The sequence below is a fragment of the Rhinatrema bivittatum genome, chromosome 1 (genome assembly GCF_901001135.1).
Source record: "Rhinatrema bivittatum chromosome 1, aRhiBiv1.1, whole genome shotgun sequence".
In the NCBI taxonomy this organism is placed as follows: Eukaryota; Metazoa; Chordata; class Amphibia; order Gymnophiona; family Rhinatrematidae; genus Rhinatrema; species Rhinatrema bivittatum.
The window spans coordinates 625,395,965-625,417,262 of NC_042615.1; the positions used below are offsets into that span (position 1 = coordinate 625,395,965).

The 21,298-nt window shown below is 42.6% G+C and overlaps 1 protein-coding gene across 2 annotated transcripts in view; it reads left to right on the plus strand.

The window, feature by feature from the left end:
• The window catches only part of TMEM232 (transmembrane protein 232), a 512,842-nt gene that overhangs the window by 209,720 nt on the left and 281,824 nt on the right, over positions 1-21,298 (plus strand). For both annotated transcript variants that reach the window (XM_029571869.1, XM_029571874.1), the window contains exon 11: positions 13,578-13,756. In XM_029571869.1, the coding sequence (XP_029427729.1) occupies positions 13,578-13,756 (179 nt within the window). The remainder of the gene's footprint in view (positions 1-13,577; positions 13,757-21,298) is intronic.

The window sequence follows — 21,298 nt, forward strand, 5'->3', positions numbered from 1 at the left end:
GAATTCAGTTGGAACTATGTCTATTGCCCTGAGTGATCAAGCTCTGAAGATTTCAGATCATGCTGGGAAATTGACTGAGTTAGAAAATAAGATTTCTTCAATCACTGAGCATAGTTCTAGTTTAATGAGAGACAATTACATTTTCCTAAGAAGGCTTGAAAATCTTGGCAATCATGCCAGAAAATGTAACTTGAGGATTTTAAATTTTCATAAATGTTCAATTGTTTCTCCTGTGGAGATGCTGGGAATATTTTTTCATGATCTTCTTGGCCTCTCTAAGTAATCTATTCCAGTTATTGGCAAAGCTTACTACTTATTTTCATCTAGAAAGATCCAGAAGGAACTCAAATGGAACAATCTTTTGACCATACAGGTTATTTAGAAAATGCTGATTTTGTGATTAGAGACAGAACAACTCTTCTAGCTGCATTCCTAAAAGAATCTGATAAACAGGGGTAGATTTTAAAACATTGCGCACATGCGTTCATGTGCGTGCACTACCCAGTGCACATACATGGATGCGCGATTTTATAACATGCGGGCACTGGTGCGGGGATGTTATAAAATGCTGGGTCAGCACGTGCAAGGGGGGAAGATTTTTTCATTTACACGCGGCGACACATCAGGACCTTCCCCAGTTCCCTCCCAGTCTACTCCAATTAAGGAGCGGACTGGGAGGGAACTTCAAAACCCCCTAGCCTGACCTCCCTTCCTCTTCCCCTATCCTGCCTTCCCCCTATCCTAAACTCCCCCAAAATTATTAACTTATCTTTTGCACCTGCTTCTGAGCAGGAGCAAGTTGCAATGGGCCACTGTGCCGGGCGCCTCTAGCCCCGCCCCCGGACCGCCCTTTTCACTAATCCCGGGACTTACACGCTTGGCTGGGCCTTTGAAAATTGGCCCAGCATGCATAGGTGATTTAAAATCTGGCCCTTAATTTTGAAGCTTTTTTTCAATTTAAAAGAATGTTTCTTTCATGGATATAAAATATGTTCCGTTATGTAACAAGGGATACTCAACAACGACGTAAATTGTTTTTGGCTAGGAAACAAAAGATTCTGGAAATTGGTGGATCTTTTCAATTAAAATTTCCTTGTAAATGTATCCTTAAATATCAGGGTAATAGATATATTTTCTATGAAATTATTCCGCTAGATAATTTTTTGGCCAATTAAGGAGGTTGTTAATCTTACTAGTGGTAATGCATGAGGATTATTTTAGTCTTAATGAATGTATTGGCTTACTCTGTTTAAGCTTTTAATTTCTTCTTTTGATCTCTCCCCTATGTGGACTATTTTTAGTTATTTGGTCTTAGTGTTAATTAAGTTTTTTTATTTTCCTTGTTGACTTATGTGTGACCAAAACACTTCTTTTTTCTGTAACCAAGTTTTCTTGGAAAATGTGTTTAAAATTCAATAAAGAAATAATTGAAACAAAAAAAGTATCAGCAAGCTGGTGGATGGAAGTATGCACACAAATAAGTATTTTAATAAAAAGAGTATGCTCATACATCATCCAACTTTATAAAAGATGTGCCTCCATGCATAATTTGCAGGTTTTTATATGCACGTATTACAATTATAGGGACCCCTATTATAACAGTGCACTTAGGACTGAAATCTGGGGGTACAAATGACACCCAGACTTCAGCCTGAATTTTCAAAGCAGACATATAGGTGTAAATCCACTTTGAAAATAGGCATGAACATTTGCATCTGATAACCAGATTGTTCTTTATTCCAGATGGCCTTTTTGTGTACTTCACGTTGCATAGAAAAGCCTACAAATTGCTCAGTTAGTTGCCACCAATAGTCACCTTTCCCATGCTTACACAAAGTAATTCCTGAGTCTTCTTCCATGAAGGCTCTTACCTGTCTAGAATAAGAGGCCTCACTGTTTAGACTGGCCAGATATGGGACATCTATTTGAGGCTTCTCTACATTCCTGGGCTGGGTTACAGCTAGCCTTCCTCGGCCATGATAAGGTTGGCTATTCGTCATTTTATTTATTTAGATTTATATTCCGTTTTTTGCACTTTTTTCAGCGCTTCAAAGAGGATTATATTCAGGTACTGTAGGTATTTCCCTATCCCCAGAGGGCTTACAATCTAAGGGGGTTATTTTCTAAAGCTTTATCACATGCGTTAGGGCCCTAACGCACGCGATAAAGCCATATCACATGCGAAAAAGGCCTTTTTGCATGCGATATAATGCAAATTAAGGGGAGGGGAGGAGTCGGGGCGGGAAGGGGAGGAGTTGGGGTGGGGAGGGGGCAGAGTCGGTGGCTTTGCTGCCGGCGATAATGTTACTAACATTATCGTCGGCAGTAGCATGCCAAATAGCACCACCTTTCACGGTGGAGCTATTCAGCGCAAAAGCTGGCAGCCGGCGCATCACCGTGGTGTGAAAGCCTAGGGTAAAGTGACTTGTCCAAGGTCACAAGGAGTGACAGCAGGGCTCACTGTCATATGTCCTTTGTAGTAAAATGTAGTTTTCTTGTCTTTGAGGCCATTTTCCTGATGTCCCTGTTTGTTTATCAGAAGCAGAAATGATATGCAGAAAAGCATTTACACACATAATGTGGGCATGCAGGACCTCACTCGCTCGCAACCACCCCCTTACAATCCAATAATCACAGACACATTTCATTGTGGGTAAAACAAGGCCGCAGCTTTAATCATTCAGTGGTCCGAGCTTATATCCACACATTAACACCAACAACTAGGACTTTGGTATTGCCCAGCCCCCACCAGACTATCCGCCACCTTCCGGCAGGATAGCCTAACCAGCCTCTCTGTTACACTCTTTGGCCCCAACACGCCAGGTTCCGACTCCCGCCACACTCTCCTGCAAGGAGCCAACCCAGGTGTACTCCCGCCTCCAACTTGCAAGGAGTCTGGCCAAGCGGCCCCCGCCTCATCCGGCAAGGAGCCACACCCTGACAACAGCCCTCAGTTGTCAACCACCGTCGGCTTTACCAAAATCCAAATAACTTGAACAACAAAATTGAACAGTTATGGCTCGGACCAACCGCCCCCGCTGCGACAAATCCCCCAAACAAAACTGCAATTCCCCAACAACAATCGCCTAGGACTAAGGGTGGGTGGGAGGGTCGCGCGAACCTTCTGCCCCTCTCTCGCTCGCAGCTACCGACTGAAGCCCGCGTTACTAAAACTGCTTAACCAGCAGTTTGAATTTTCTCCCCACCTATCCCAGCTCTCCACGCTTACTCCTTCTGCCCCCCCCCCCCCTTGCACCTAAAGCCAATCACTGCATTCCACGACTCTATGACACTCGCCTTCAGTCCCCCCCTCCCCCCTCCTTCACGTACGTCACGTTGCAGCCCTACTTCTTTCCCCACGTTGTTTTCACCTCCGTCTATTCCACCTTCCCCCCCCCCCCCCCTCTCCAACCACACGCGCCTCGCCTCTGAAGTGAGCCTGCGCCCACATTACGCCGCCCGGCCGGACACGGGGTCCGGCTGGTCTTCCATAAAACTGGGTTTAACTCAAGTAAATGCACTTTACTCAAGTAAGTGGGCTTTTGAAAATTGATACAATATATGCCACTGAATTGTCCACAGGATTTACTTGTGTAAGTGCATTTTACTCAAGTAAAATGTGTAAATGGATTTACTTGTGTAAGTGATGTGTAAGTAATGTGGATTTACTTGTGTAAGTGCATTATGCTCAAGTTCCATGTAAATATTTCTCTTCCTCGTTCTTATCAGTTACCTGTTACAATGTAAATAAGCAGACCATGTCTTATTTTTTTAATCATATGTTTGTTCTTATCAGTTATAATAATGAAATAACCCAGTGCTTTTCACACGATATAGAAATTGACGACGCTGCACATCCAAAGATATTTAAGCAATGACCTTCATAATAGGCTTCCTCGTTAGGGCTTTCGCCTATTCAACTCGGCCTTATGTTTAATCATAGGTCATGATGTTGAAAGTATTTTTTTCAAGAGAATTTTTCTTTGCAAATTAAAATGAATAAAGTCAGTGACTATTTCAAACTCTGACTGGCATTATTCCGTATATGCAATCCATCATTCAAATGGTTCAACTTATCTTAAGATGTTTCACTTTTTCAGTCGAAAACCATGACAGTGTTCACAGTGCTGACCCAACACGGAGCCGTGTTTGCTGTGTTTCGGACTGCTATCACCATCTCCCAGTCCTTCTTCAAGGGTAATAGTTCTGCGTCGAAAGAATTCATTAATCAATTTTACTGGTTAATCTAGCAAGTTCAACCATGATTTCAGTGAACATAAACACAGCTCCGTGTCGGGTCAGCACTGTGAACACTGTCATGGTTTTCGACTGAAAAAGTGAAACATCTTAAGATAAGTTGAACCATTTGAATGATGGATTGCATATACGGAATAATGCCAGTCAGTGTTTGAAATAGTCACTGACTTTATTCATTTTAATTTGCAAAGAAAAATTCTCTTGAAAAAAATACTTTCAACATCATGACCTATGATTAAACATAAGGCCGAGTTGAATAGGCGAAAGCCCTAACGAGGAAGCCTATTATGAAGGTCATTGCTTAAATATCTTTGGATGTGCAGCGTCGTCAATTTCTATATCGTGTGAAAAGCACTGGGTTATTTAATTATTATTGGTTGCTAGCAATACTTTTCTACAACAATATTAAGTCCTACTCTAGTTATTTCTAAGTGTTCTTATCAGTTACCATGTTACAATGTAAAATAAGCAGATCATGTCTTATTTGTTTAGTTATATGTAAACCGATGTGATATCTCGATCGAATGTCGGTATATAAAAGCAATAAATAAATAAAATAAATAAATAAATTGCTTTTAAAAATTGCTACGATAGTATGTTACATTTACGCACATAGGGGCGGATTTTAAAAGGCCTGCGCGCGTAAATCCTTCTGGATTTACGTGCGCAGGGCCCTCGCGCGCTGGCGCGCCTATTTTGCATAGGCTGCCGGCGCGCATAAAGCCCCGGGACGCGCGTAAGTCCCGGGGCTTTGCCGACAAAGGTAGGGGGGGGTTTAGATAGGGCCAGGGGGGGTGGGTTAGGTAGGGGAAGGGAGGGCGAAGGAAAGTTCCCTCCGAGGCCGCTCCGAAATCGAAGCGGCCTCGGAGGGAACAGGCAGCGCGCGTTGGACTCGGCGCGCGCAGGTTGCACAAATATGCACCCCCTTGCGCATGCCAACCCCGGATTTTATAAGATACGCGCGGCTACGCGCCTGGTGCGCGAACAAAAGTACGCGATCGCGCAAGTATTTAAAATCTACCCCATAACTCCTTTGAAAATGACCTCCATTACTTTCATACTCATAAAAGGTATTTCATGAAATACAGTCATTAGTGAAAAAGACAAATAAGATCTCTAAGCCTTTGTTAGATCCTTGTCCTTCTTACCTGATTCCTTTGGGCCAGATATAGTATTGAAGGGATTGAGAAATTTGATCAATTCTTCCTTATTAGAAGATGAAGTTCCAGAAACCTTGGAAAAATCTGTGATTGTCCCACTTTTAAAGAATGATGATGTAGACTACAGGACCTGTTCTAATTATAGACCCATTGCAAATCTTCCATTTATAATGAAAGTTTTAGAAAAGGTGGTAAATTCCCAGATATCTGAGTTTTTAGAGGAGGGTGAGAATTTGGATTTGGCACAGGCCGGTTTTAGGAAGGGGTATAATACTGAGACTATCATGGTTGACATGATGGACCTGGTATTACCCCACCTTGATAAGGGATGCTTAGAATTGCTGGTTTTTATTGATCTATCGAATGCTTTTGATTTAGTTGACCATGATATCTTGATCTCCTGTTGTCATTTGTTGGGATTGGTTGGGATGGTCTTAAGATAAATTTCTAGCTTTTTGCGGAATAAGATGCAGAAAGTTTCTTTTCATGGGTCTATTTCAGAAATGGGTGGTTTTTGCTGTGGAGTTCCTTTCCTCCTTGTTGTTTAATGTTTATTTAGCTCCCTTGGGTAATCTTATTTGATCGTTTGGATTTTTACCTTTTATTTAAGCCGATGACGTAAAAATTATTGTACCTGTTAAACATGATTTAATATCTACTATCTCTCATTTGAAAAACTGCATGACAGCAGTTAATATATGGTTAAGGAAGAATTGTCTTATCTTAAATTTAGAAAAAACCCCAGACATTTTGCAGGTTGGTAGTAATTTGGGAAAAATTCAGATCTTCATTGATAGAGATCTAGTGACTCCTGTGGAAGAATTAAAATCTCTCTGGGGTTAGGTTAGATTGTAAATGGACTATGGAAAGTACAGTTTTAAGAGCAGACTAAGAACATAAGAACATAAGAAAATGCCATACTGGGTCAGACCAAGGGTCCATCAAGCCCAGCATCCTGTTTCCAACAATGGCCAATCCAGGCCATAAGAACCTGGCAAGTACCCAAAAACTAAGTCTATTCCATGTAACCATTGCTAATGGCAGTGGCTATTCTCTAAGTGAACTTAATAGCAGGTAATGGACTTCTCCTCCAAGAACTTATCCAATCCTTTTTTAACTACAGACTACAGACATTTACAACTAGTGAAACAACTAAAATCATTCTTGACTTTTGCAGCATTGAAATTTGTTGTATATGCTTTAGTAATTGAGGTTCTCAATTACTGTAATGCCATTTACTGGGGCCTTCCAGGTATTTTAACTAGAAGGCTCCAAATTATTCAGAATATGCCAGCAAGAATCATTATGGGTCATTCTAGACATGAATCTGCAGTGCCTATTTTAATGAAATTACAACGGTTACCTGTAAGATTATGCTGTAAATTTAAATTGCTTGTACTTGCATTTAAGATCTTGCATGGGATTGGCCCACCTCATATGGCTCAAAGGCTTCACTTGAAATCATCAGCTAGAGGTTTGCACTCACAATATTGCCATCTGTTTCAAATTCCATCACCAAGGATTTTTCATCATTTAATACAGAATAGGTCATTTTCTATGACTATTCCAAAGTTATGGAATGATCTTACTTTATCAACCAGGGAAGAGCCTTATTTAATGCGATTTCAAAGTAAGTTGAAGACTTGGTTGTTGATTTCTACATTATAGACCATAAATGTTTGGTTGGGCTCAGTAGCATAATATTATATTTTTAATTTTGCTTTAATTTTATTTTTATTTTAGTAGGAAGTTATTAGGTTGAGTTGAATTTTATAACTTACTCTGTTGTATAATTTGTGTGTTTTCATTTCGCTTAATTGTATTTATTATTTTGTATACTGTTGCACATCGCTTTGGAAGATTTTAATGTAAAACCTGGAAAGCGATTCATAAATTTAATAAATAAGTAATAATAAAAAAAAAAAGATATGCACATACTTTTGCATATGCACACTTAATATGCAGGGCAGAGATATGTGTATGTTATGAACTCTGCGGTTCCAGCCACACAATTTATAAAACAGAGGTGCAACGTTTGCTATGTCAACTTAAGTGCCACTTGCACACATTATTGAAAATTACCCCTCCTATGCCTAACCACAAAGCTACCAATGCTAGAATAGATGTTGCCCAAACATCCAGCTGCAAAACAGCTGTATTTCTGCTTAGACTTCTAGTTCTTTCTATACTTGCAGTCTGACAGACCCAGCTGCTTGATTAATTCTATCACTGCATCTGTGACCCATGCATGTCTCCCTAAACAAGTTTGGATACCACCCAAACGGGCGGATTTTAAATGCCCTGCTCGCGTAAATCCACCCGGATTTACACGAGCAGGGCCCTTGCGCGCTGGCGCGCCTATTTTGCATAGGCCGCCGGCGCACGCAGAGCCCCGGGACGCGCGTAAGTCCCGGGGTTTTTTAAGGGGGGGTGTCGGGGGTGGGGCCGAATGCCGCGGCGTTTCGGGGGCAGGATGCGGCATTTCGGGGGCGGGACCAGGGGCGTGGCGCCGGCCCGGGGGTGTGGTCGAGGCCTCTGGACCAGCCCCCGGGTCGGATGACGGCACGCCAGCAGTTCGCTGGCGCGCGTAGATTTACGTCTGCTTCTAGCAGGCGTAAATCGAGGGACAAAGGTAAGTGGGGGGTTTAGATAGGGCCAGGGGGGTGGGTTAGGTAGGGGAAGGGAGGGGAAGGTGAGGGGAGGGCGAAAGAAAGTTCCCTCCGAGGCCACTTCGATTTCGGAGCGGCCTCGGAGGGAACGGAGGCAGGCTGCGCGGCTCGGTGCGCGCAGGCTGCCCAAAATCGGCAGCCTTGCGCGCGCTGATCCAGGATTTTATAAGATACGCGCGGCTATGCGCGTATCTTATAAAATCCAGCGTACTTTTGTTTGCGCCTGCTGCGCGAACAAAAGTATGCAATCGCGCTCTTTTTTAAAATCTACCCCAAAATGTTTTCTTCTTTATGCCATCTCTTTCATGCCCATTTTGTTTCTCTTTATACCACACAAGATAATATCTATTCAGGCAATCCTATGCTGTAGACCTCATTTAATCTCCTGCTAACCCCTCAGTGCTTATGCCTGGATTTCCTGAATTCTGTTACTGTTTTTGTCTATACCATTGCCACTGGGAGGTCAATCCAAGCATCTATCACCTTTTCTTTGATGTTGCTCCTGAACCATAGAGCTTCATACTATGACTTCTTTTTCTAGAGCATTCTTTTCTCTAAAACATATTGACCCATTTTGCCTGATTTAAATCCTTGACGTCTCTATCATATCCCACATCTCTCTGTTTTTCTACTATATACATATTTAGGTCCTCAAGTCACATCTTATATGGCTTTTGGTGTACACCCTGAACCACAGTAGTAACCTTTTTCTGGAATGCCTTCTGCATGACTATATCATTTTGAAGCAACAACCTCTGGAATTGGATACAGTATTCCAGGGGAGGACTCATTAATATCCTATACAGAGGCATTGTCACTTCCTTTATTTTGCTGGTTGTCACTCCCTATGCACTCCAGCATCTCTCTCTCTCTGACCACTGCCTTATCACACTGTTTTGTTATAGTCATTCTAAAGTTTCTCTTCCAGTTATTGCACAACAGTTTCTGTTCTCTTGAATTAATACAACTCAGATGAATGATTCTGTATGTTATTGCATTGGGGTAGATTTTCAATGGGGTACGTGCGTACGATACGCCTGTACCCCCAAAAAACCTACCCCAACCCCCCCTGCGCGCGCCGAGCCTATTTTGCATAGGCTCGGCGGCGAGCGCAAGCCCCGGGACGCGCGTAAGTCCCGGGGCTTGCATGGAGGGGCGTGTCGGGGGGGCGTGCTGTGAGTGACGCAGCGTTTCGGGGGCGGGCCGCGAGTGATGCGGCATTTCGGGGGCGGGCCCGGGGGCATGGTCGAGGCCTCCAGACCAGCCCCCGGGTCGGGTGATGGCGCGCCAGCAGCCCGCTGGCACGCGCATATTTACGCCTGCTTTCCGCAGGTATAAATCTGCCAACAAAGGTAGGGGGGGTTTAGATAGGGCTGGGGGGGGGGGGTAGGTTAGGTAGGGGAAGGGAGGGGAAGGTGAGGGGAGGGGAGGCGGAAGGAAAGTTCCCTCCGAGGCCACTCCGATTTCGTAGCGGCCTCGGAAGGAACTGGCAGCGCGCGCTGGGCTCGGTGCGCACAAGTTGCACAAATGTGCACCCCCCTTGTGCGCGCCGACCCCAGATTTTATAAGATACGCGCAGTTATGCGCGTATCTTATAAAATCCAGCGTACTTTTGTTCGCGCCTGGTGCACGAACAAAAGTACGCCCGTGCGTACATTTATAAAATCTACCCCATTGTGTTTTAACTGTGACATAGTCAATCACTCTTCAAGCTTTCTTAGATCTCTTCTCATTTTGTCCACTCCCTCAGAAGTATCTGCTTTTTTTCAGATCTCAGTCTTATCTGCAAAAAGGCAAACATTCCCTTAACTCATAAAGATACTGAACAGAACCAGCCTCAAGACATGTTGTCTCTGAAACACTCAATTAATTACCTTTCTTTCATAAAGTTAAGTCCATTAATCACTACTCCTTTTTGTCTATTATTCAATCAGTTTCTAATCCAGTTCACCACCTTGCAGCCCATACCCAGCCTGCATAATTTATTTATGAGCTTCTTATATGGAGAAGCATTAAAAACTATGCTGACATCCAAATGTAACCCCTTCTCTGCTTTATGGCCAGGAATGCAGGGGCACTTGAGGGCCCTGGGGCCAATCCTTTAACTTTCTCCCTCTCCGATATAGTCCAGGGGCCCCAGGATAGGGTTCTTTTTCCAATGGGGGAGGGAAGACTAATCCTCCAGGGACCAAGGTGGCAGGGGTAACTTTGTTTCTTGCCCTGGGGTGGGTAACAGTTGTCTAAGAGGTTCAAGGGATATGAGTGTCTCACAAGACCCTGAAAGCTCAGACTGAGTGTCCAAAATTAAATCTTTACTGTCAGAGTTCTTTAATGGTAGAAATGGCAATTTCACAACAGCTTTTGTCATGATAAAATGAAACTTACATTTCTCCAATTTATCTGTACAAGATTCTCTCAGTATCAGGCAGGTAAACTCTCATCCTCTATGGTTTGGACAAGCAAGGTTCCCAGAAGGGTAGGGTGTCCTTAGATGGGATGGAAAACTCCTTCCAAAATTACTGATTGGCAAAAAGAATTAGTATCTGCACAGTCTCCTCAAAGTGTCTCTCTCCCAGGGTGAAGACTCAGAATAGAAGTTTAGTTCTTACTCAGAATACTCACAGATCTTTTCTTCACTTGTCTCAACTGGATTTTTCTTAGGAAAAGTCCAGTAGCAGGGAACACAGCATCTCTGTACAGATGTACCCTATTCAGGCAGGAAGGGTGGCCAAAAACCTTTCCCTGGAAACTCAGAAAAAATCTTCACAAAAATGCAAAAAGTTAGAATTCCTCTGTAGCGCAGGGCCGGCGCGTCCATTAGGCGAACTTTGGCGGTCGCTTAGGGCGTCGAGCTGTAGGGTGTGCCAAAGAGCAGCCACATGTTGCCGCAAGCGTGGCCTATCCTGCTCACGGAAAACAAAAATAGAGACTGTGTGCTTCTCAGGGCTGCGAGTGTCGTGCCCCCTCCCCCACCTGTTTCAGCGCCGACTGTGTGCTTCTCAGGGTGCCAAGCCGTAGGGGGCACCAAAGAGCAGCCACATGGTGCTGCAAGCAGGGCCTATCCTGCTCGCGGCAAAGAGAAATAGAAACAGTCGGCGCCGAAACAGGTGGGGGGGGGGGGGGGGGCGTGACCTGGGGAGGCGGCAGCACAAGGGTTACCTAGGGCGCCCAATACCCTTGCACCGGCCCTGCTGCAATGGGCCACCATCTGGAATCTTCCCTATCTCTTATCTAATCTAGCTGGTAGAGAACCCAAATTCCTCCAACCAGGGGTACCAGGGCTCTCAATGGAGAAACCCCCCCAAAGCAAAAACATCCAAAAATCTTAATCAAATATAGAACCGACACCTAAACAAACACTGATCAGCTTCTCACTAGGGTAGTGGCTCAGGCTGAAAAACCCAGTACCCAAGCAAGGGAACAACTCAAGGAAAACACTCCTACTCTCTCTAACTCTTAACCAAAATGCCACATCTAGAATTGCTGCAGGGGCTGGACCACTCCAGCAACCTCAGTGGAGGAGCTGTTCAGAAATGGAGCAACCTTCCCTCCACTACCTTTCCTATCCTAGCTCACATTTTCTTATTTCTCAGATATCTGCATAACTCTGTTACTGCACCAGCTTACTATTAAAGCATTCATTTAACTAATCTCTAGAAAAGGTATGTAAAATTCCTGGACAGAGGTAGAGAGGAACTTCCTGCTTACCCTAAATATCTTTATTTAGGTCCTCACAGCTAACTGTTGGAGTGTTTGAAATAACACTGAATAGTGTCCAGATATCACCTTTTTTTAATAGCAGATATCAAGATAAACCTGTTGTTCCTTTGCTTTTTGCTTCCTGATGGTCAAAACTGCTAATGTGGGGAAAACTGACTCCTATATGTCTGCTTTTAGTGTTGTTTAATCTAGACCTTTTAGTTTAATGTTATTGGTACTTTTCTATTTTAAATGAAAGTTTTGTTGCTTTTGCAAAATACACAATGACTTCTATTGATAAACTACTGCAACAGGAAAGTGCAAAAAGATTATGAAGTTGACTGATGGATATTAAAACAGAATATATGACCAAAGGCATAAAAGCAACTTAATGCATGTATACTAGCTTTTCAAATCCTGACTACAAATGAAAGAGATCAAGTATCAAATACTTCAACATTAAATTCATTCTTGTTTGGTGCCCTGGCCAATGCACCACAGAAAAATTGAAATAATAATAAATTTGAAGAAACTGTAATACAGTTGATAATAAAAGAAATTTATGGAAAGAAGAGAAATAAAGAGAATCTCAGGATTCTGGTAAGGATCAGTTGCGCCTGGTTATATTATATTTCTGGTTTGATGTCAGCATGTACAAAACACTGGGTAATTAGAACTAATTCCTCAATACAATCTAGTGTGGGGATGTGTCCGGGTTTTTAAATTGTTGTTGTTCGTTTGATTTTCTCAGTGGTTTTCAGTCCCCCTGAGGAAGCAAACGAGTGAAACAAGGGCCACTTGTAGGGGTTGACCACATCGAGACAAAGCGTCAAATTGGAAAGTGTGAAGACGAGAGGATACACAGGAGAGACTACTTGGCTTCTGAAAGGATTATGTATCATAATAATGGGGTATAGAGTGTAAGTGGAGTTTTCCACAGGGAGACATGTTTACAGAATTATAGCACAATTGGAAATACGGGTAAAAGTGGATGTTATATGTATCCTCATTGTAATGTTTTTAATGAGTGAATGAGTATGGATGTGTGTGTTTCTTTTTATGTGGGCACATTTCTTGTTAAAAAATGTTTTGTAAACAATAAATGATTAAATTATAAACTTTCCTCTTATGAATATGTGCATTTGATGTCAGCATGTAACATAATGTGTTGTAATGTCTACTATCTTTTCTCTTTTCCCATAAGCTATGTAAAGTGTGTGTGTCATACCTTTAAATTTTTCACTGTACAGGAGGAAATGTAATTCTATTTCTTCATTGTTACATTTCTTATTCTATTTGTAAAATATATTATATATCATAGCAAACTAAAGGCCAAATGTACTAAGCATTTTTCCATTTCTTAAGAGAAGACAATTTTCAATCCTATCTAGCCACATGGGTAAGGAGTTACGCAGTGACATTCATTGAGATGAGAACTGTCTCCCTGATTGCCGATAAATCTACCTCCCTAAATGGGTGATCCTGAGGTTGGAGGTAGATTTGGGGAAAAGGAAAAACAAATGCAGGTTTGATTTTCAAATCTGCATGTATATTTTCAAGCACACAACCAACTCAGAGAAATAGCAGATGTAAGTTCTGCCTGCTCTTTGTACCTGCATGCCTTACAGCTAATTTTTGAAGGGAAAATGCTTAGAAATACAGGTATAAAGTACAGGTGGACCTTGGACCTGCTCAGATACTCAGAATTGACCCCAAAATGTGAAAAATCCTTTATTACATCTGGCCTTTAATATATATCTTTATCACTGAAATAAATCTTATCATTTTATAGGTGATGATATATTCTGGGTTGTTCGCTATGGTGTAGTGCACAGTATGATTAAGATCTGCCGTGAACTTCGTGGGAATGTAAATCGAGAGGGACTCAGAAATGCAGTATGGAAAGCTTTGCACAAATGGAAGAGAAATGAGAAGGATAGTCGTGTGTTGGAAGCTGTTAAGGTTGCTGAAGTAGGTATACAATTTAGAAAAAGAAGGGATTGGTACTGATGTTATTCTTGTTATTATTGCTATGAGAAATTTTTGTTTTGAAAGTTAATTTTAAAGAGATACTGAACCACCTAAACACTTCTGGCCCTTAGCCTTGCCTGCTAATTCTATTTTTGTAGCAATATTCAAGTCTAGTATGGGTAGGGTCCTTCATTTTCAGTTTTTATTTTATTTTACCTGGAAATTTAAAGGTTAAAATAAAAAAGAAATCTGTGGAAAAATAACTTTTCCACTGATTGTTCTCCAGCATGTTATATCAAAGTCATTTTTCCACCGACCTTTTTTGTTATAACATCAAAATTGCCAAGCAAATATAAGAACATAAGAACATAAGAATATGCCATACTGGGTCAGACCAAGGGTCCATCAAGCCCAGCATCTTGTCTCCAACAGTGGCCAATCCAGGCCATAAAACCTGGCAAGTTCCCAAAAACTAAGGGCCAGATTTTAAAAAGGTTACATGCGTTAATCAGGAGGATTTACGCGCGTAACTGGTCTTACCCGAGCGGGGCCTGTTTTAAAAAGGCCCGGAGACGCGCATAAAGCTGAAAACAAAAGGTCCCTAACCATGGGGTAACAAGCAAGTGTGTTTTAAAACTATATCCCTTTATCTTATTGATCCAGGTTCAATAATATTTTCTAGATGAAAAATGTCAGATCAGAAAACAGATTTCAATGCTTTGACTATTTAATCTGTGATATTTCTTTAACTGGACCTGAACTTTAATATTGTTTATTCAACATAAATAAAATGAAAGTTCTGTGAGGGCTAACATTATCAGTATGATAATTTATAGTAAATAATATTCCTAGTCACGTTATTTTGGGCTGAATTTTCAGGGTTTTATTGCGTATGAATTTGCTCAACTTTAGAAAAGATTGTTGCATGCAGCTCTTCTAGTTTTCAGCTTAGTCAGTGAACATTTCTACTTCTCTCTGCTATGGTTTTGAGAGTTCGTTATCTAATCAATCCTGTCAAAGATGGATCCACAGGAAATAGTGATGCAGATCTCTTAATCACACTTGATGCTTGATGTTATCTCAACACTTGGCATCTAAAGATATGAATATTTTGAGAATGCTTCAACTTCTCATTAGTATCTTAGTATTTCAAGGTAGCTTTGATGTACACTTTGTTTGCAAGTAACTTGAAGCTGTGTTGTTCCTTAACTATGCTCCTGTTGCTTGAAGGATACCTTTGTCCATTAATACCTCAAGACTGAGCCTGAGTTTCAAGATTAACTGTGCCCATACCTAACATGAAGAATGACAAATCAATAATCGGATCATTCATCAAAATATGTTATATCGTTAATAAGGTATAACAAATGCTGGATCAAGGTGATACAGTCCCAGATTCAAAAAGGTTTATTCATCCAAAAGTTCTTTATTCAAAAAACGGCAGCTCCACAGTGTACAATCAGCATGATCTCAAAAAACAAGGGGTCCCCCGACACGGACCCGTGTTTCGCCAAAGGCTGCGTCTGGAGGGATGCCCAAGAGAGATTTTTCAGGAATTCTATAAACAATAACAACGGACTGTATTAGAAAAATTGGTGCCAGTACAGAATCATACATTTATACAAAGCACGCAAATACAATTTTACCTGTATGGGAGTTCACAGTTTCAGGGCAGGGAGCGCGCTAAAACGATATCAGAAACTGACTTAAAAACCTATCAAAAACCGCGCCAAACAGCTTTCACGGGCCAATCAGATCAGAGGAGCCTACAGCCAATCACGAGTCAGGAAACGAGAAACCTGCAATCTATCAAAATCAGGTGAAATGAAACCATTCGATTTCTTTGTTAAGGCCCTTCGGGATGACAGTGTTCAAAGGGTGTATCCATCTCTGCTCACAGCGTGTGAGTAAAGTGTCAAAGTCACCACCTCTCAAAGAGGGGGGCACGAGCTCAAGAACAAAGAAATACAAGTCAGACTCCGTATGCGTGTGTAGAGCCCAGTGGTCAACCAATGGTGCCAGATTCCGAGAGTGTTTAATATTGGACCTATGTTCTATAATCCTGGTACGGACCTGTCTCTTAGTTTTACCCACATATAGCTTATCACAGGGGCAACTTATAATATAAACGACTCCTTCAGAGCCGCAATCAGAATTGTGGTGTAAATAAAAGCATTTGCCGGTATTAGGCTCAATGAACTGAGACAGTACAGATGTATGTTTACATACTGAGCAATTCCCGCAAGGTTTATGGGTCCCCACCTGTGCTCTATCTAATTGTTTCGAGGAGAAGTCTGAGTCTGTCAAAATATCCCGCAGGTTTCTGTCTCTACGATACGTAAATCTCAGGGAGCCTTGGAACATATCTGGGAGAGATAAGGCGGACCAGTGTTTGCGGAGAATATTTGAAATCGCTTGACTAGATGGTGAAAAAGGCAGGATGCAATTCAAAGTATTGTCACCATCTTTCCGTGATGGAACAAATAACAAGTCCCTATTAACATAAAGGGCCCTTTTAAACGCTGACTTTAACACTTTATACGGGTACCCTCTCTGCCTAAACCGGGAGAGCATCTTCTTAGCTTTCTCAACATAGTCAGATGTGAATGAGCACAGTCTATGTAATCTCAGGAATTGTCCCGTAGGGATGTTCTTCTTGAGTATTTTAGGATGACAGCTATCGAATTTCAAAATAGTGTTGCGATCAGTCTCTTTACGATATAGAGTGGTAGAAAAACGGGTACCTACATTGGAGATCAGCAAATCAAGAAAGGCGATTTGTGAGTGATGTAAACAAAAACTAAATTTCAAATGAGGATTACAATGATTCAACCAATCAAAAAATAAATAAAATTGAATTTCTGTACCCAACCAGATTAACAAGATATCGTCTATATAGCGAAACCATGAGTATATAAAACCCCACCAGCTAGACGGATAAACATAAGTCTCCTCAAATTGAGCTACGTGTAAGCCTGCTAAACTGGGAGCCATAGTGGCTCCCATCGCCGTACCCTTAATCTGTTGGTAAAACAGGGTTTCAAAACGGAAGTAATACTTTGTCAGTGCTAAAGTTGTTTTTACCTTCCTCTGACTACTGACCCTACAGAGTCTTTAAATTCAGAGATAGCCTCGATTGTGGAGGATGCTGTTACTCATCATTATATTACCAATCGTGAAGCCAGTTTCCTTACCATATAATTCCCTGTTTACCAGTGTTTTATGTGCTCCCCAAAAACCCTTATTAACCCACCAGGTCTTCCAATTGTGTCAGGGATCGGTTCTGTTTTGGAACCCCTTTCACAATTTGTGGATATTTTTTTAAGACCCTTTGTACCAGATATCAAATCATATGTTTGTGACTCGTCTCATCTCATTAGTCTATTGAATAATTTGAATTCTCCATCTACACCATTTCTTTTTTTTTTTTTTTTAATTTATACTTTATTAAGATTTTAAACATTACAGTCATAAAATCAAAAGAATAGATTGGGTGAAACATAATACATATCATAATATCACTCTAGAAATAAGTATATATCACACAAATCTTTAGTCCACTACATGGGAGGATTAAATAAAGAAAAATCAAAGTAATCTACCCAATGGTTATAATAAGAGACATATTTTTTTTTCCTGCAAACAATATTTCAATCTTTTTCTCTCTCTTTATCTTCTAGAAAGGTTTCCAGATGGGAGGGCTCATGGAATATAAATTTATTCTTTTTGTGGACAATTACAGATTTACACGGGAATTTTAAGAAGAAAGAAGCTCCCAGTGCTATAACCCTGGGCTTCAAAATCAAAAATTGTTTTCTCTTTAATTGAGTAATTCTAGATACGTCCGGAAATATCTGTATTCTTTGTCCACAAAATAACAAATCTTTATTCTTAAAGTATTTCTGCATAATTAAACTTTTATCATTTTCTTTTGTCAAAGTGACCAACAACGTGGCCCTTTGAGGTATATCATCAATTGATGACTCAAGAAAAGAAGTTAAATTCGGGGATTGTTGCTGAACAATATCCATTCCTTCCCCCTCCCCCTGGATTTTCAGACTCGAATTGCTAAGATAATAAATCTTTGAAATACATTTTTCATCAATAGAAGAAATTGATAGAACCTCTAATAGATATTTTTTTAGCAACTCAATAGCTGATAATAGTCTGGTAATAGGAAAATTCAGGAATCTCAAGTTCCTGACTCTTAACTCATTTTCCACATTTTCCAATTGCCTATGGGTCACTAAACTGTCCCTAATATGGGAATTATTAACAGACTGCAATGTTGAAACTTGCGCTGATGTTACTTTACCTAATTCTTCCAAATTTTGTATTCGTTCGTCATGTTTTCCTATAGTATTTTTTATTTCCATTGAGGTTTTATCATTTACAATCATAGCATTCGAGACAACCTTTTGTAACTCCGTAATAGCCTTCCAAACATCACTCAAGGTTATATTCTGCGGGTCTATGGGTTCTGACACAGAAATCTGTATAGAACTCGCCATATTCCCGTTCTCTACACTTTCAATTGGGACTGGTATTGCAGCTCCAATATTTTCACCTTGAGGTGTTTGAGAAGGCATTTCTAGCAAAGATTGAGATTGTTGCCTTTGGCCTGGGCTGTCAGAAGAGCCAGAAGAAAAAGAGATATCTGGAATTATGTCCCGAGTAGATTGGCTCACACGTCTCAACACATGGGCATCGATGGGACCCCTTATTACCTGTGCTGCCAGCGATGAAGTCCAAGGCTTAGTCTTCCTTTTTCTGCCCATATAAATAAAACAGGAAAACAAAAATTCTCACCCAGGGGCGCGCCCCTTTGGCATGCGGCTTCGGCAGCTCGCCGGCGGCTGCGCGCAGCACCTGGCTTGAATTTATTCGGCGTCCCGGCTCCCCTGGATGACGTCACAAAGGGGGCGTGGCCTCGGGTGGAATCGCGGTGGAATCGGCTCAGGTGTTACCAGCTCTCTGCCTCAGTCCCACTCGGCCTGTTCTCTCCTCAATCGGAGAGAAGTCTCTGCTCGAACTCCTCCAACCAGGTAATACTCCTGGCCTGAATTTATTCGGCGTCCCAGCTCCCCTGGATGACATCACAAAGGGGGCGTGGCCTCGGGTGGAATCGCGGTGGAATCGGCTCAGGTGTTACCAGCTCTCTGCCTCAGTCCCACTCGGCCTGTTCTCTCCTCAATCGGAGAGAAGTCTCTGCTCGAACTCCTCCAACCAGGTAATGCTCCTGGCCTGAATTTATTCGGCGTCCCGGCTCCCCTGGATGATGTCACAAAGGGGGCGTGGCCTCGGGTGGAATCGCGGTGGAATCGGCTCAGGTGTTACCAGCTCTCTGCCTCAGTCCCACTCGGCCTGTTCTCTCCTCAATCGGAGAGAAGTCTCTGCTCGAACTCCTCCCTACACCATTTCTTTTTATTACGCTGGATATTGTATCTCTGTATTCCAACATTCCACAGGTTGAAGCACTAGAAGTTGTTGAAAAAACTTTAAATTCTCGCATTGAGCCAGTTAGGGTTCCCACGCCTTTTTTAATGTAGTTAACAACTTTAGCACTGACAAAGTCTTCGGACTTGAACCCTGAAGTACAAGACAGATTATCTGATCTGCCCTGCATAGGAGACAATCTGGCAAACAGATTCAGCGGACGGTGGCGGAACTCAAGGACCATCATGAGACCCTTCGCCAGCTCTCTCTGATGCCCTCTGAGTATTCCTACAAACAGCCTTTCAGGAAGGATACTAAAAAGTCATTCTTCTGTCCAAAGAAGTCCTATCCACCACTGTCTAGAACTCGTTCCATGAGACCTTTCCAAAAGGCCCAGTCTCGTCAATCTCGTAAACAAAAGCCACAAGCAGCTCCTCAGCCGGGCCCTGCTTCCGGTTTTTGACTCCTGCATAGAGAGCAGCAGCCAGTTTCCACTGCCTCAGATACCAGTGGGAGGTCGATTGTACCATTTCAACAACAGGTGGCATATGATCACCTCAGACCAATGGGTCCTTGCCATAATCTATCAGGGTTATCACCTGAACTTTCTCTCCATCCCACCAGACTCCCCACCTCTACTGACGTGGAGAGCAACCGACCACTCACTACTCCTGGAGCAGGAGGTCTCCCTCCTCCTCCAGTCCAGAACAATAGAGCCAGTGCCCTACTCCCAACAAGGCCTAGGATTCTTCCCGGGACTTTCTAATCCCCAAAAAATCAGGCGGTGTTCGTCCAATTCTGGACCTATGTACCCTCAACAAGTACCTCCACCGAGAAAAGTTCAAGATGGTAACCTTGGGTTCCCTCCTTCCTCTTCTGCAAAAAGGAAACTGGCTCTGCTCTCTCGATCTCCAAGACGCGTACACACACATTGCGATAACTCCATCTCATCGCAGGTTCCTGAGATTTCTGGTAGGCCCCAAGCACTATCAGTACCGAGTGCTACCATTTGGCCTGGCATCTGCACCACGAGTCTTCACCAAGTGCCTCGTAGTAGTAGCAGCCTTATTCAGGACTCAAGGTGTTCACGTCTACCCCTATCTAGACGATTGGTTAATCAGGGCTCCCACTCAGCAAGCTGCTCTGTCGTCCCTACGTCTTACTTTACACACTCTGATTTCGCTAGGATTTCTCATCAACTACACGAAATCCTGCTTAGTCCCATCTCAAACTTTATCATTCATAGGGGCAAACTTGGACATCTTGCATGCAAAAGCATTTCTGCCTCGAAAGCAAGCTCTCACTCTCATCTCTCTCGCACACCAGCTACAGTCTCAGCACCGCCCGACTGCATGCCACTTCCTCATCCTGCTGGGACACATGGCGTCCTCAGTGCAGGTCATGCCAATGGCCCACTTGGCCATGAGAGTCATGCAGTGGACTCTGAGGTCACAATGGACTCAGTCCGTCCAACCTCTATCGACCACTGTCCACATCACCGTCTCACTTCGTCAGTCTCTAGCCTGGTGGAAAAATCAGATCAATCTCCTCCAAGGCCTACCCTTCCAGGCTCCAGACCCTCAAATAAATCTCACCTCTGATGCTTCCAACCTCAGTTGGGGAGCCCATGTCGCCGATTTGCAGACACAAGGAGCTTGGTCTCCAGAGGACGCCAAACACCAAATCAATTTCCTGGAGCTGCGAGCAATCAGATATGCTCTCAGGGTCTTTCAGGATCACCTTTCCAGTTAGGTCATCTTGATTCAGATGGACAACCAGGTGGCCATGTGGTACATCAACAAACAGGGAGGGATGGGCTCCTACCTACTGTGTCAGGAAGCTGCACAGATATGGGCAGAGGCCCTCTCCCATTCGATGTACCTAAGGGCCACCTACTTGCCGGGAGTGGACAATGTGTTGGCGGACAACCTAAGTCGCGCTTTCCATCTGCATGAGTGGTCCCTCAACCCCACAGTAGCGGACTCACTTTTCCAACATTGGGGTTATCCTTGCATAGACCTCTTTGCGTCACCTCGAAACCGCAAAGTAGAGAACATTTGCTCTCTCACTCGCAGCTAACACTCTCAGTCAAGAGATGTGTTCTCC